This window comes from Calypte anna, chromosome 3 (genome assembly GCF_003957555.1).
Source record: "Calypte anna isolate BGI_N300 chromosome 3, bCalAnn1_v1.p, whole genome shotgun sequence".
NCBI lineage: Eukaryota > Metazoa > Chordata > Aves > Apodiformes > Trochilidae > Calypte > Calypte anna.
Genome location: NC_044246.1, coordinates 23,920,662 through 23,937,572, shown reverse-complemented (window position 1 = coordinate 23,937,572; position 16,911 = coordinate 23,920,662). Strand labels below are relative to the sequence as shown.

Sequence of the window (16,911 nt, the reverse complement as noted above, 5' to 3'; positions counted from 1 at the left end):
ATAATGCTATCATCTTTCTTTTGCAAAGCAGAATATTTTCTATAGTCTTTCAGAAAGCAAAACCCTGAGAAGGCAGAAGCTGAATTTCATTGTTTACTTGGCAAAACCAATTTTGTGGGTCAAGGGACAGAACTTTTTTCCATTGCTGTTCTACCTCTATCTGAAATAGGTGACAATCAAAATTAAGACATATATCTTCCATCTAGAATATGCTTGCTTTCTACCTAAAAGTGTCACTGCCGTAATCTTTTTTCAAGAGCAGCCACATTTTATTGCAGAGATGTTTTCAGGTAAATATTTGATCCAAAGTCCTTTGAAATCTAAGAGAAATCAAGGATATTTTCCATCCATCTTCGTCACAGGCTATTGTATTGCTGCCATTATTCTTACATCTACGAAACAATATTTAAATTATTGGGATTTCAGCACTTTTAAAGTCATAGATTGTTTTATTGTCCAAAGATATTAGTGAAGGATGTCATTAAAGAGGATTTAGAAGGTGCCTTGTTCTCAGGTAAGGGATAAGATTTTCCAATATGTGCATTATTCATTTATTTACATATAACAAGTACATTTTAAGTAAATAATTCTCCTAATTGTTACTACTCTTTCCCCCATTCTTTCTACAACTAACTGACTCAAAATAGAAACATGCAATTATGTCTGTAATTTTTGCTGGTTTTGTTTGCATTTTTGCTTCAAAATTAGAAGCAGAGAACAGAAAGTGCTATTGGCAGTTTCCATGCCAGCATGAAACTCTGGCTTATTAAAAAATTTGCCCTCCAAACCAGGAAATGTCTGTTATTTTTTATCAGCAGTACAAATGATCCTGGGTATAGAAATGCGATGAAATCCAAGCAGAGTTTTAATTGCAGAAGAACGACTGGCTGGCCATAAACCCTATTGCAACAAGCCTGGCTTAATTCAAGAGCATCGTTTGTCTGACTCCAGAGAAATAGGGAGGTTCAGCCCTGCAGTTTGAAAGCAATTACTGAGAACTGCACAAAAGGACAGCAAAGAGCCAGCTTATGCAGAGACATGGAAACCCAGCATGCTTAAGACAAGGTAGCACTGCACTGTGAGAGAGAATGTAAGTAGGCCATACAAATTACTTGCTGGCACTTGGTGGGAAAAGGAGAGCTACTTCAGAATACAAAGCAGGGCTATAAAGCATTCCTCACACGCTGTCATATACAGAAAACAGGGCAAGACACGACAAGCTGACTTTAACTTAAAGCAGGCTGTGGTTCACACCACACAGTCCCTGTTGTAGAAGTGAAGCCCTGAGGTGGCCTTTAGGAGACCACACAGCTCTTTTATGTCTCTTGCTTGGCAGGACGGCAATTATTGTCTGTGGAAGTCTTTCTGCCAGGTAAGTGACAGCAAACTGTGAGAGCAGCTCAACCAGCCTGCTGGGACCATCACGTGGAACCTCCCAGTTTGGAGGCATTGAATGAAACCAAAATATCTCAGCACTCTACAAACTGGGTCTCAGGCCAAGCAATACAGGGCAGACCAAGATATCTGTATTACAGTGGCAATACACCAAATTCAGTTACAGACCAAAAGAGTAAAGAAGTTATAAGATAAAAATCAGAGCTCAAAACAAGGAAAAGATCCCAAACCAACAAAACTGAAAAATCCCCAGAGAGTTACAATACATTTTTTTAAAGTGAGACTTGCAGAGGTCTCTGATTTGTTGAACTGAATTAGTTGCAGCATAAGCTTATATCATCACTATGCCCCACTGTGAAACAGACTACTGATGTGCTACTTATACTTCTGACCTCTACTTAATTCAGTCAACTTTTAGACATCTCACGCAATTTAGGTTTTAAACCTCCTAGATTAACTCCCTTAGGTACATTTGACTGTACCTTCTAATCTTTACTGCAGTTAAAGGATTTATGTGCACACATGAAAAATATATTGTCACGTTCTACATATATGTATATACCTCAGTGCTGAGTACCCAATAATGTCTTTCATTATATTAAAAAAAATGACACATTTGAATTAGAATATCACTTTTTTTTCTTAGAATATTAGTAATATTGACTATTTCTTCTGGCACACTAAATTCAATTATTTCACTTGAAAACAAGAAAGGGGATATTTGGCTTTATCCTGATTGTCATAAGACAGTGCAGGCTGTGATACGATTTCTTACCTCCTTATTTTAATTTTTTTCTAAAAAAAAAAATGCTACAGTAATAAGCTGTCTTCAGTTATAAAAACTTATTTCCCAACAAAAATTAAAAAAAAAAATCACCCAATCCAAAAACTAGAAAAATCAAACCATTTCATAAAATATGAGGCTTGTTTCTTTTTGAATAATCATAGAATCACAGAATGGTTTTGGTTGGAAGGGACCTTAAAGATCATCAAGATACAACCCCCCTGCATGGGCAGGGAGACCTCCCACTGGGCTGAGTTGCACAAGGCTTTATCCAACCTGGACTTGAGCAGTTCCCAGGGAGGGGGCATACACAACTTCCCTAGAAAACCTATTCCAATATTTTACTACCCTCATGGTGAAGAATTCTTTCCTAATAGCTAACCTAAATCTACCCTCTCTGTTTGAAACCATTACCCCTTGTCCTGTCACTACCCTCTCTGGTGAAAAGTCCCCCCCCTAGCTTTCCTGTAGGCCACTTTCATGTACTGGAAGACCTCTATAAGGTGTCCCCAGAGCCTTGCCTTCTCTTCTCTTCTCTTCTCTTCTCTTCTCTTCTCTTCTCTTCTCTTCTCTTCTCTTCTCTTCTCTTCTCTTCTCTTCTCTTCTCTTCTCTTCTCTTCTCTTCTCTTCTCTTCTCTTCTCCAGGATGAACAGCACCAACTCTCAGCCTGTCTTTGTAGCAAAGGTGCTCCAGCCCTTTGATCATCTTTGTGGCCCTTTTCTGGACCCTCTCCAATAGATCTATATATCTTTGTCTGCTGAAGGCTCTGCTATATTTTCTTGAATATGCACTTCAAGGCCTCTTCATCTTTTCCCTCCTTGCACACACCTTGAATAATTAGTCTTTTATGTTTGTTTGCCTTGAAGCTTCTCTTTCTGGTTGAAACTGCAGCTGAAATTTCCATAGGCTCTAAATAGCAACCTAGTTTCTAAGTACAAAAGGAGTGGGTTTGGCATTGTTGTTACTGGGAACAGAATACTGGGTCTCCAGGACAAATGAGGAGAAAAGTTCTTCAAAACTCTACAAGAATTTCTGAAGTGACAACATGCTACAGCCTTTAGCACCATTATGTCCCTGAATCCCAGATTCTTTTGTTGGCTCCCTTTTGATGCAGCTATTCAAAACCACTCTCTCCCCTCCCAAAAGTTCTTCAGGACTTCTCTTTTTAAGTCTTACCTGCAGTGCTGCCAGAAAGCAGCAAGTTCCATATTAGTGAAAAATTACAGATATTGTAAGAAAAGTTTATTTTAACCCAGATACACTTTGTTGATTGTTATCACAACCATGGCATTTGTATGTTGGAACAACAGCTTTCAGAAAAAAAGTAACAGAATATTTGGAAGTTTCCAAATATTTAGAAAGTTTGGCTTTGAGGGAATCTTATTAGCCAAAGTGAAACACAATCATTAATTATTCCATGGACCTCCCATATGCTACAGAAATTGCTAATTTTATTTTTATTGCTACGAGTTCACTCTGCTACAAATGCAAACTGGAGTACCACCGTCCACCACACTGCTGTAGATTTTACTATAATTCTGAGTGAACAAAGATAATTTTCATCCTAAGAATTAAGAAACATGCCTTTCCAGTCAGGAAAAAAAAATGGGGAAAGGATTAAATTCATGCCAGTGTGAGGTTTTTTCCCAGATACATTGCCATGTAAGCATTAAATGGACTGACACATCATTCTGCTTGCTTCTTCATAGCTCAGTGTCACAGAGCAGAACCAAGAATGCCATGCTCTAGAGCCACTATTTCAGATTCAATACCTTTATTGTACCATGACAACCTCTCCTAAAGCCTTGTGCAGCATTACATGCCTTAACACTACATGCTTATTTCTCCTCAGGCTAGGGTGTTCAGCTTTACTAAACTTCCAGGAGACAGTGTTCTAGCTGAAGCCTGCCCCAAAAATTTCAGTGGCCTTTGGTGTCTTCATGGCAGTTCTGACTTACTAAAAGAAAACCAAACAAAATTATAATACAATTTACTACTTTCCTATCATGCAAAAGATTCTGCATACTTCAAAATTATAAGGAAGCCTAATCCTTAAGACAAATTCTATCAGCTTTATCGTGAACTTGCAATGTTAGTTTTGTTCAAATATTAATATTTATGCACACTGATAAGCTTCCCCAGTGCAAAACACAACCACTGAACAGCTCAGCTATTTTTCAGGATTTTTAACTAGAAAATTATGTACCAGAATGATAAGAAAACAAATGGACCTTTTTGAAAAATTCAAGTCATCTGCCATAAACTACTAGTCTAAAAATTATTATAATATTATCAGCTTCATCTCTGACAAAATACAGTCAAGGGGCAGTGTTAACTTCCCAGTTATGACAATCATCTCTCCCTGTATTCTTCAGCATCATCCCTGCAAGTACAAATCCGATACCCAAACACTGAAACACTAAGTCAATAACAGAGTACAAATAAAAGTGTTGTGAATGTTACTTTAAAAGAAAATAGAAAATATTCATGACATTTTAACATCATATTAATTTTAAACTTTTCCTTGAAAACTAAAATATATGAATATATATAAAGTGAAACATAAAAAGACATAAGATATAGAACATTGTAACTCAAGGATATTCTGTAGAAAGAGAAAGTGTTTCCTGGTAAAGTTGAAAAACAGACATGATGTAGGAGCAAATTACAATATCAAGTGGTCTACAAATAGAAAAATTCATGGAAATTTATAATGAGAGTAATGATTAATGTACTCAGTGTTCCTATTAGAGTCAAGTGGGCAATTTCACATAATGCTTTACAGTGCACATAACCAGGCCTGTACACACTCTTATTTTATTCCCTAACATATCTGTATCCCTCAGGAACAAGTGTCTAAACCCTTAACTTGGAAACAGAATGATTCTTTTTTATTTGGTCTCAGTTTGAATCTAGCTAGAACCATAAATTCCTGAAGAATACATTGAAAGAAACAAAAAATATGGGAAAGGAAAAGGGAGAAACTAGTGAAATGTGTTCAGAAGAAATACAGAATCATCACAGAAAAACCATGCAAAAGTCCAAATAACTTTCATTTGTCATTTTACAGACCAGCTCCATAATTCATAAGAATCTTTGGCAAGTTCTCACTTGGTCTTTGTTCTTTAAACAACCTGAACAATGAAATATCTTAAACTCTAATTTTTTCTCATTTTACCCAGATCATTTATGAACATGCCAAATAGTTCAGACCCTTCTGAGGTCTCTGTAGGCCTTCACCAGCCTAAAAAACTCTTGCCAGTAACAAAACCTGTCACATTCCTGCCAGCAAGGCAAGCTTCAGGTAGGCCTGGAAGTCATTAGAAGGAATTACCCAACCTGACACCTGAAATGTTCAGACTCATGAAACAGCCCTGGCTACTGATGGAACATAGGAGGAGCCCATTCCACCATGGATGCCAACTAGAAATGCTTCTCTGTATTGGGGTAGCTCACTGATGGCAGCACAGCACTGCTGTTCTTCTCAGGTACCTCTGCACAGAGTTCAAGGGTGGGAGGAAGGCATCCATGAAGGAGAAAGGTGATGGTGCTGCATCAGAAATGTGAGCTCAGGCACAAGAAAGCAAATCTTGGACTCAGCACAAAGCTCTGAATTTCGAGTCCTCACCTCAACACCTTGCTGACTTGGACCAACATGCTTCCTCAAAACAGGCAACATATACTTGCTTAATCCTATTCTGAGAAACAGTCTAGTATCTCTAACACCTTTTCAAGAAAAAGCTCATGCAGTACTGGCCCAAGCTTTTCTTTTTTTAGCTCAGTTTCTCAAAGTTCTTTGCAACCAATCCACTTTGAATTAATAGATCCATAAAGGTTTAATATATTGCCTATGGGATGTGCTAAACCTTCTTCCATTACAAAATACACAGACAAAAGCATACATAGCAAACAAAAGAAAGCAAAACCAGAAGCAAGATCTAACAGCAGTAGCCACATCTCAGTGGCAGAAAGAGCTCTGGAACAACACTTCGAAAGTAAGTAATGTACATAAAAGCTATGTCTCATAACTTTAAAGGGTGAGATATTTTAAGCCACTCCAGCTGAAAAAAATACATTCAGCAGACTAAAATACTGTATTTATTCTTGCAGTTCCCTCAAACTATAAGAAATAAAAAATCTACCTAAAAATAAGGTAAAGCATCTTTTAATAATACAGGAGAAATAAAAATGCACCACACAGAAATAGGCACCATGAATTGCATTGACCCAGCTCCTGTCTTCAGCCTGCCACATGATCCAACATGAGGACAGGCCCCCTCACATGCACTGACACAAAAATAATAAAGGCTAAAAGTGGGAGAGAGGCACCACAAGAAAAATGTGTCTGTCCCAAAACAATTTTTAGAAAAAGCAGAAAAGAGAAAATCTTACCTGCAACATAGTCACCAAATCCAATGGTAGTCAAAGTGATAACCACAAAGTAAATTGCATCTAGTGTGCTCCAGCCTTCTATGTGCTTGAATATAACTGCAGGAAGAGCAACAAACAGCACGCAGCCAAAGAGTATGAATATTATTGTTGAAATTATGCGAATCTTTGTCTGACTCACATTCCATTTCTGGGAAGGGAAGAGGAAAAAGAGGAAATCCACTGTTAATAACACTGCCCCACAGCACAGATCACCAGTTACCCACAGCGAGCACTACAGCGAGCTCAAGGGGGACATTGCATTGTAATTCTCAAGCAAACAGGAAAAATCAAAGCAGGGTTTTATTTTGAAAAGGTTTCAGAGCAAACATGACTATTCAAGGAAACATTTGATAGCAGGGAATGCAGGGTGGGGCTGGACTCCTCACTGTGGTCAGGTTTGTGATGTGGCTGAGTGGCACACATAGTGTTAATCACTATTAACATCATCATGCTATTAGCAACATCATGCTAAAGTTTTGAGTGGGAGCTAGATATCTGAATGCTAGCTTGCACCTGCAGTGATTCTACTTTTTTTGCATCCACAAATAACTGAATTTAAAAAGTGAATTTTAACCATATAGTTCTCCCTAATCAAGTAACTGGTTAAACAGAACCACAGCAAGTAGGGCTGTATTTTCATTCAGGAATTGACAAAACAGTGTAACTTCATTTTATGTTGAAGTATTTTTGTTGTAGGAATACATTATGAAAAAGGAAAACCATTATTCGTATGAGAAACAGGCTAAGAAACACACAAATTGGTCTCAAAACTTTGTATTTATAAGCAAAAACTAATATTCAGTGATACAAAAAAAGAAAGGATAAAATTAAAATATTCTCATGGAATGTTCTTGCCCTTTTTAGGGAAACTCAATGGAAATCAATGTTATTCACCAGTAACTTGTCTAGACTTAAACTGATATTCCCAAGTAAAAAATATCTGCCTTTGCTTAAAACACTTTCAAACTTGTATTTTCCAATGCATAAAACCACTCAGCACAGCCCTAGTTTCCTTTGTTTCAAAAATAAATCCACAGAAGACCTTTTGTATATAGAAAAAGTGTCCTTTCTGCAAGACTGGGGGCTTGTTGCAGAAAACCAATCCAACAATCCTTCTAACACTTGCAAAGCTGATGCAAACAGCTACAAAGTCAGGCTGATTACTAAATATGCACAGGATGGGACATTATACATATCAAGAATCAAATAGTATTTGTAAATGCAAACATATATATATGTTTCAAATATTAGGTAATAGTTAATCCTACAACATTTTAATACAAGTTAGTAAAACACCTTCATTAATTTTCTGAATTTTCATTATGCTATTTAAAACTCTCAGTGAATGAATGTTTGATAACTGCATTAGTAAAATACATCTTAATAAACCTGTCTGTGTGTTTGTGTGTGAAACAGACTAAATTCTATAAACTTTGGTTGTCACCCCCACCTTTAAGAAGGGTTCCAAGGAGGGCTCAGGTATTTATATCTTCATAAACAGCCTGGATGTTGGGATCAAGTGCAAGGTGTTATATCTGACAACGTGTAACCCTAAACTGCAGCTTGGCTAGAGAGCAGCCTTGCAGAAAGGGCCCTGGGGGTCTTGGTGGATGACAGGCTCAGCATGAGCAAACAGTGTGCTGAAGCAGCAAAGAAAACCAACAGGATGTTGGGCTGCATCAACAAGAGCATCACAGCAGAGACAAAGAAGTCATCATCCTGTTCCACTCAGCTCTTGTCAGACCACACCTGGAGTATTGTGTCCTGTTTTCGTTCCCACTCTGCAAAAAGGATGCAGACAGGCTGGAGAGGGTTCATAGAAGGGCCACAAGGATGATCAGAGGACTGGAGCACCTGCCATATGAGGAGAGACTGAGAAAACTGAGTTTGCTCAGCCTTGAGAAGAGAAGGCTTTGAGAAAACCTTATTACAACATTCCATTATTTAAAGGGCAGCTGCAAAGAAGATGGAGACTCCTGTTTAGAAGGAGTCACAAGGATAAGATAAGGGGCAATAGGCACAAGTTGCTCCTGGGGATGATTCCATTTGAATACAAGAGGAAAATTTTTCACTATGAGGATAGACATTGGAATGGTGTAGTGGAACAAAGCAACCAGATGCCTCTAATTGTCGAGGAGTGAGTGTGAGCTGGTATCAAGTCCACCTGTGCCTAGTTAGGGCAGGCCCCCTATTGAGCATGAGCAGGACCAGGGGGCCAATAAAAGGTGAGGTTCACAGCCACAGGGCAGCTCACTCTTAGGGCACTGTATTACCTTCATTGTGCCACTAGTGCTCATTGCCTCCAAGGTGAGGCTCTGAGGAGTCTCAAACCTGGGGCCTGAGCATTGCGGTACTGCGTGCTAGCTGGCTGCTCCACTCAAGCCTCACCCTGCTGGCAATGAGCTCTAGTGGAGCAATAAAGGTAGTGCACTGCTGAAAGCAGCAGTAAAGCCAAGCATGCTGAGATTGTGAGTTCCAGTGTGAGCTGCCCTGTGAAGTTTGAGCCTCACCTTTTATTGGCCCTCTGGTCCTGCTTGCTCATGCTCAATAGGGGGCCTGCCCTAACTAGGCACAGGTGGACTTGATACCAACTCACACCCACTCCTCGGCAATTAGAGGCATCTGGTTGCTTTGTTCCACTACAGAATGGTCTACCAGGGAAAGTGGTGGATTCCTCCACTTTGGAAAGTTTTAAGTCTCAGCTCAACAGGGTGCTGAGACGTACCATATAAACAATAATATTAGAAGGGTTGGACCAAATGATCCTTGAGGTCCCTTCCAACCTGACATTCTGTTATTCTATGATAAATTAAGTTCCTCTGTTAAAATTCAAACCTTTTGCTTGTTAAGGACAGGCTATGGGTTAACTTTTTCAACATCTGCAAGGGTTTATAGTCTTTTTGACAGGTCTCTTCCTCTATTCAAACTGTGCCACTTTGCATGAATAATGAAAGACCAATAGCCAAAGAAAATTATGGGTATGAAGCTCTAGGCTGCACTAAGCAGTTCAGCAGACAAGGCTGAAAATACCTTAAATAGTAGAACACCCTACAGCCTAGTGAGGAGACCAGCAAAGAGGAGTCAATTGTCAGGGAAGCACCAACTACTTCTGTGCCATTCAGGTCATTCCACTTCTGTGAATGCCCCAAATATTCATCACCTGAAGACCCATAAACCTGGAAATGTAGATGCCTGTAGACTTTTCCTCTGCTATGACGGTATCTTGAGTAGAGATTTTAAGACTTGTGAGTTTAAGCTCACACACCAAACGTGTTCCTTGAATCAAATCAAAGCAGCGGCAATAATTTCCATGTTAGCCCTGCAGCTCCACTCTTCTTCTATTCCTCTGAGTCAGTCATTTCCTACCACAATCTGTATGACAGCCTTAAAACATCACAGCAAGGTTAGGAGTACAAAGCAAAGCAAAAATAAAATGGTTTGGATCTTGTTTCTCTTCCCAACTGTAATTATTTTAGAAAATGATGGGCTTTATCTAATTATCAATTAACAACATTCAGTAATGTGTTCAGACTTTGCAAAGTTTTCTACCTTTTGCTAGAAATGTGGTTACAATGATGAGCTACACCGTGTTTCTCAGACTTTTCATCTTACATGTTAATTTCAGAACAGAGAGCATCATGAAGAGGAAATGATGCAGCCAGCATACTCACAACAAAGGTATCTTCTACTTTGGCAATTCCTTTTCCAAAGATTGTCCCTAGTTGATCTCCAACACCAGCCAACAGAAAACCAAACAGTGGAATTCCCAATAAGGCATAAATGATACAGAATATCTTTCCACCTTGAGTGCGTGGGGAGATGTTTCCAAAGCCTAAATTACAAAAAACTTGAGAAGTTTAAGAAGTTAACATATATTACATTACACATTTTAAGAAGGCAGACCATTGTGAAAAATTAAATAAAAGTTTAAAGTCATATAAACCTCTTTGAGGTAAAATTAAACTACTCCAGAATTCACCATTGTTTTTTTTAATATATTGCATGCATAATGTGGAGAAAGAAAACTGCAACATTAAAGTAATATTTTTTAATTATTTAAATAAATTACAGCTTTTCTTGTCTACTACACGTAGACAGTACCAATAGGTTAAGACAGGCTTTAGCCTCTACTCCTGGAAATGTCTGTTACTGCACTTGTAATTGGTAGGCTGCTGTGCTTGTAAACTACATTCAATTTTCCTTCACATGTACTGTGTTTCCAAGTGAAGCAGCCTAAAAAAACAAACAAAGAAACAAAAACCACCTGCTTGGGTGAGCAAAAAAAAGAAGATTTCTAGAACAGAAAGAGACCTTAATAATTAAGGTTTTGGTTCCTTCAGTGGTGCTAAGAAAGCTTAGAGAAAGTTTCCATTTCATGGCTCTGGTCATTTGAAAGTGGAAATAATTCTGTCTTCACTGGCTTCTCTAAAAGGGCATCCTGATATGTCTGAGAGCTCAACTGCTGCTGGTTCACTTAAAGCAAAGAAACTGGAATAAAAAAACCACAGGCTCCAGTATCTGTAAAAGGCTTTCAGATGAATCTCCCGGGACTGGAATTTTAATGACTTTTCCAAGGTCGCCTCAGCAGAGCCGTACAGACAAATTTCTTGAGCATCAGCACTCAATTTTAATTCGAAAGTTGTAGCAATCCATTTTTTGACATTGTTTCACCTTCCAGAACAATGTGCACTTTGAAAGAAAAAGACTTGCTTTATCTGAGAAAAATAGGTCTTTTGTCAGAAAAAGGCTTATTTTCCATGAAAAAATTAAACAAACCCCCTTTTTTTTTAAGGGAAAAATAGGACATAACTAAAACCCAAGAGATTTAGAAAGAATTGAGAATAAATTAAACTTGTTTCTCAGTGTCTTAAAGATTAGGAGATATTTTTCATATAAAAAAAAATCATTCAATGGAAATCCAGTTTTTATCTGAAACAGCTGATAGACAGATTTGGTCAGCTCTATTGAGAACATGCCATGTTAGTTGTCTTTTTAAAATATCTTGATATTTATGCACAATGATTGTAAGCTTCCACAATGCAGAGCGCATTTAGTGAATAGCTTACCTATTTATCAGAATTTTATATAACTATTTTTTGAAAATGTTGTTTTAACAAATATAGATATTCTTTGTGAAACCTATTACCATAATTTTTGGGTTTGCTTTCATGCAGGCATACTACAAAAAATAAATTACATATGGAATATATCTTACTCTGTTACTGGATTGTAATAAATACAATGTTGATAGAATTCACTTAGATTAAAAATAAAATTGAAAATTAATCTTTTCCTCAAAATCATGACTAATAAACCCTGTCAAAATAAATCTAAAGGACAAATTTACATGAAACATCACCTATTACAGGTCCTGGAGTCCTCAAACTTCATACATTTTCCCAGCATGAATATTATTTGAAAAATAAAAAAAAAACCAATCTATCTCAAGATAAAGTCACAGCACCTCTAGTCCAGCCTCGTAGCCTTCTCAAATGCAGAGCAAGGCTAAAACTGCTGATTATTAAAATCCAGGAATTTTCAGCTGTACAGAGTTTACTGTGGTCCTTCATGCATCAAGCAGAAAAGATCCATGGATTTTAAAATGAGATCAGCTCATCACTAACCAAAAAGGTACAAATGGATCTGGTTTTGTAAGTGTGCCTGTTAATGCATCAAAATAGCTGCCAGGGTGTATAAAACTTCTACTAAGGTTTTTTGAAATGGTTCTGTCTCTTTTTGATTTGAGAACTGTTTTCACTTGTACTATTTATGAAGCCAGCAGAGTAAAATTGCCTGCTCAGTATGTCCTTCACTGGACTGGTATTTCATCATCTTACAAGACATCACTTTTGTAAACTGGCATTTTCTGTGCATCCCACAGCTATTACAGGGAAATTGCTGCTGGCACATAGTTGTAAGCTGCAGTTAATCAATATGAGCACAAGAAGTTGATGTTCAGCTTTATATATTGTTCTCCCTAAATCAGAGTCACATCTTGCTCAAGAAAAGGATGGTACTCAATTCTACACTCACAAAGTCTTGCTTTTCATCCAGAAAAATAACAAATGCTTTTCTTCCATACTAGATCTTGTATTCTTAATTATACTTTTCAAAAAAATCTCACACATTGCTAGATAAAATACTCCAATGGGTAGTGGTCTATCTCTGCCAGATGATCACTGCACATACTACAAACCATGGGGCTCTTACAACAGGACATGTACTTAGGTGAACTGATCTACCAAGGAGTTTCCATCACATATTAATCATATTCCTTACAGTGTCATGTTTCATAACAGTCTGCTGCTGTACACTGCAGCCTACTTCATGAGTTACACAAATTGTCATTACAACATACTCTCGGTTTCTGTAGTGAAAAGCTAATCCATCATTTATGCAGGGGGAGAGAAAATGTATTTTTATTTCATATGGTTGGCATAATTCCTGAGGGCATTGTCTCAGAAAATTATTATTGCTTTCTTGAAAGTAAATATATATATGTATATATATCTATGTATGTATATATAAATAAAATCAGAAGATTCCTGCTGCTAGGTAAGACAAAAGGAAAATTTCATTTCTGGGCCTCGTGCTTAGAGAGGAACACCCAGCCACAGGAATGCCAGCACATTTCCCTTTGTGCCGTACAGCTCTGCACACTCAGGAACACCTGGCAGCACTGCAGCAACTCCCTGGAACAGGGTTGTAGCTTCAGAGTTTCCACTTCTGCTCCAGAAGCTGGCATAAAGTTGGTCTACAACTGTCTTGCTCACTGAGAAACTTTGGAGAATCACCGATATCCCACCAGGCTTTCTGCTCCCTCTTCCCTCCTCAGCTAGAGATGATGGGGACAGCACAGAAGGTAACCACGTAGGCAGCCTCAGTACCTCAGTCACCTTTCACATTTTAAGCCCCATGCAGTTTCTCTCTTTTTCTGGATACACTAAGCGGATAGTTCCTAGGATCAGCTCATTATTCATTACAACCAATACACTTCGCTTTGACCACGGAAAATAGATAAACACATTTTAAAATTGCTAAATTCATTGGAAAGCTTCCTTCAAAGAGCTTTTTTTACAAACACTGTCCACGATGAACAGTACAAAGTACAAAATTCAACTTGCAGAACAGTATCAGTTTCACCCAAGCTGATGTCAGTACCATTTTCAGACGGACCTTACCCAATGCACCCCCTCATTTTTGCTTTAAAAACCAAGAGCACAATTTGCCTCCTAGTTTCACGAAGCCCCTTTCATCTTGCTTTCAGTCTTGCTAAATGCTTAGCATGCCTTTCATGCCTAAAGGACTTTGTGCATTTAAAATACGTTCACTCTGACAAGCAGCTGTGGACATGAAATGCATTTCAGAAGGAGCTTCCAGTAGCCCGTAAGTGAATAAAGAAGGAAAAGCTGTTGTAAATAGATTGTAACTAATTGCTCCATTCAACAAAATAACATATTCCCTGATTTCAGCTCCAAAGCCCTTATAGTCACCAAGATTCAAGTCAGCTTCAAGGGGAACATCATTCCCTTTGGTTGACTACAGAGAAGAAAGCAAGGATACACTGTATGAAAAGGGAAAAAAGAGATTTTATAAGATTTACTTTTCATCTTAATGCACCCTTTTTTGGACCTAGCTCTCTGAGGATGAAAGTGTCTAATTCTTCCAACTAAAACAGATTTGCTATTATGCAGAAATTAGTGACTTTGATAACTAAAAGTGTATTACTGCTTTTAATCAGAACAGTGTTAGAAGTTTCAATTTCTAGTTGTTTTTTGTCCCTGCCCCTCCCCCCCGCCCCAACAAACAATGGGTTATATTGCAAATATGGAAAAGTTTGAAGTGCTAGAAATTCTCATACAATTGACAAGACACTTTTGTACAGATGAGACATGAAAGAATCTTTGCATTCATATCTCCATAAAAAGGAAGATTGACAACTAATTAAAAGAAAATAATATAATTTCTGTTTCAAGTTGAGAAAAAGATTCCTTTGCTTTCTAGTTAACCAGCATCTCAGTCATTCAGAAAGCTCTCTTAGATCTACATTTTCAAAGCAGAGTTAGAAGAACAGAGACTCCAAATTAATATATTTTCAAAGAAAACTCCCAGACAAAGCAGGGGATCTACTGAAACTATCTGGTTGCAGTTAAGTATTTCTCATGTGAGAGACTATATATGCTTTTGAGAGTTCTAGGAGTAGATTTTACTTGCAAAATTGACTGAAAAAAGTGTCACCACTTATGATTCATTCATATCAAATAAGTCAGAGAGGACTGAAAGGTTTGGGAAAGGTTTGAAACAATTTCTTGCCAAACAAGAAAATGTAAATTCAATTAGTGGTGAATGTTTTCTCAGTGTTTTTGACATACCTCAGATTGCACAAGACATCCTTCATCAGGAAGCAAATAAAGTGAATATTATACTGAAATAATGTCATGTGTTTTGAGACATGAGAAATTACTCTTATTGTCTGCTATGTGTTTGGGTATGTGGGCAATTGATAAAACAGTTCAATAGTGAGAGAAAACTTGCTGCATGCACACCCTTAATTACAAGAAAATGGGTTACAGAAACTTGCTTCTGCATAGACTCATAGGAAAGGTTGAACTCCTGGCTGTTGGATCCCACAAGGCTGGAGCCAGGTGAACCATCTGCTGTACCCTTGGCTTCAGCCACTGGACCCTGAGTGCAACTGGCAGTGGTATTGCCCCAGGTTCCCATCCACCCTGCCTTTGCAGCTCAGTTACAGTGATTACCCTTTTGAAAGGGCATATGTGTGTTTTGAGATTGAATGTCAAATTGATTTTAAGCTATCATAGGATGCTTTTTCCAGGCCCTCAGGAGCTATCTGATGAAATCTTTATGAAAGGTACCTCATTGAGTTTCTAGTAGCTAAGATGGGTTTTCCCCTTTGGAGAGCCAGCTGGGCTCAGGAGATTAACATTTAAATTCAAATTCATGCCTGCCCATAATGGTTTGGACATAATCATAAAACAAGAGTAGTAAATGTACCCATGCTGGCTTCGTGGAAATCTCTGCATACACTGCAAAACCAGTAAAACTTGCTTGTTTGTGCTAAATTTGTAGAAACATCTTCATTTTCACACTGATCCCCTTTCTTCTACTTAGCTCTGTCCTACACTCAAAAGTTCAACAAACTTGAGTAAGTCCATGGCATATACACATTTACAAATAAACTTCATGGGGCTTTATGCCTTTGGATAGTAACAGCATAAGGGCATTTTCAGTCTTCCATGTGACTTCCCCTCCCAAGACTGTGAAGTAGAAAAATCTTACTCCTCTTTTTGCAAACAGGCAACTGAAGAACAGATGGAAGTCCAAAATTCTCTATATCATTCAGGTCTGTACTAACAGCCAAATGAGACTGAGTACTATGCAGTCACATTGTCTTAACCCTAAATTGGGGAAAGTTTGGCATCTGAAGTCTTCAAAGAACCTCAGTCAAGGTTGTTCAAGGCAACACAAATACCTGTTGTGAAGATTTACAAAATCTATGGACTCCCCTTCTGCAAGGGCCAATACACGTGCATATAAGTGCATGCATATATTTTCCATAACAGAGTGCAAGAGAACTTGAAGGCTGAGTAAGTACAAAGACTACTTGCAAATTTGAATACTTGGACGAATATAGTTTCACCTTTGCAGTGAAACCCCAATATTTCTGTGTAAAATATATACACGAATTCATTCACACATGCCCATACTGTATCACTGCAAGAACACTGAGGTGCTGTAGCATGTTCAAAGAAGGGTTATGAAGTTGGTCTGAAGTACAAATCTCACAGTTGAGGAAACTGGGGTTGTTTAGTCTAGAGAAAAGGAGACCTTATTGCTCTCTACAAATACCTGGAAGGAGGTTATAGTGAGGTGGGTGTCATTCTCTTCTCCCAAGAAACAAGCAATAAAACAAGAGGAAACAGCCCTATGTTGTGCCAGGGGAGGCATAGATTGTACATTAGGAAAAAATTCTTCTCTGGATAGGCTATCGGACACTGGAATGGGCTGCCCAGAGAAGTGGTGGAGTTACCATTCCTGGAGGTATTTAAATGATGTGTAGTTGTGGTGCTCAGGGACGTGGTTTAGTGATGGACTTGGTGGCATGCTAGGTTAGCGGTTGGACCTGATGGTCTTAAGGGTTTCCTTAAACCAAAATGACTCTATGATGCTGTATCTTATAGCCACTGCTCACAAGCTGTTGCCTGTGGATCCCATTACAGGAATGCAAATAATGTTCCTCCTCCAAAAGAATTCTTCAATTTAAAAGCTAAATGCTTTA

The 16,911-nt window shown here is 38.2% G+C and overlaps 1 protein-coding gene across 1 annotated transcript in view; it reads right to left on the bottom strand.

Moving 5' to 3' along the window:
• The window catches only part of KCNK2 (potassium two pore domain channel subfamily K member 2), a 76,672-nt gene that overhangs the window by 18,016 nt on the left and 41,745 nt on the right, over positions 1 to 16,911 (bottom strand). Inside the window, exons 5-6 of the mRNA XM_030446877.1 lie at positions 10,283 to 10,443; positions 6,573 to 6,759 (exon numbers count right to left, since the gene is read on the bottom strand). Of these exons, the coding sequence (XP_030302737.1) occupies positions 6,573 to 6,759; positions 10,283 to 10,443 (348 nt within the window). The remainder of the gene's footprint in view (positions 1 to 6,572; positions 6,760 to 10,282; positions 10,444 to 16,911) is intronic.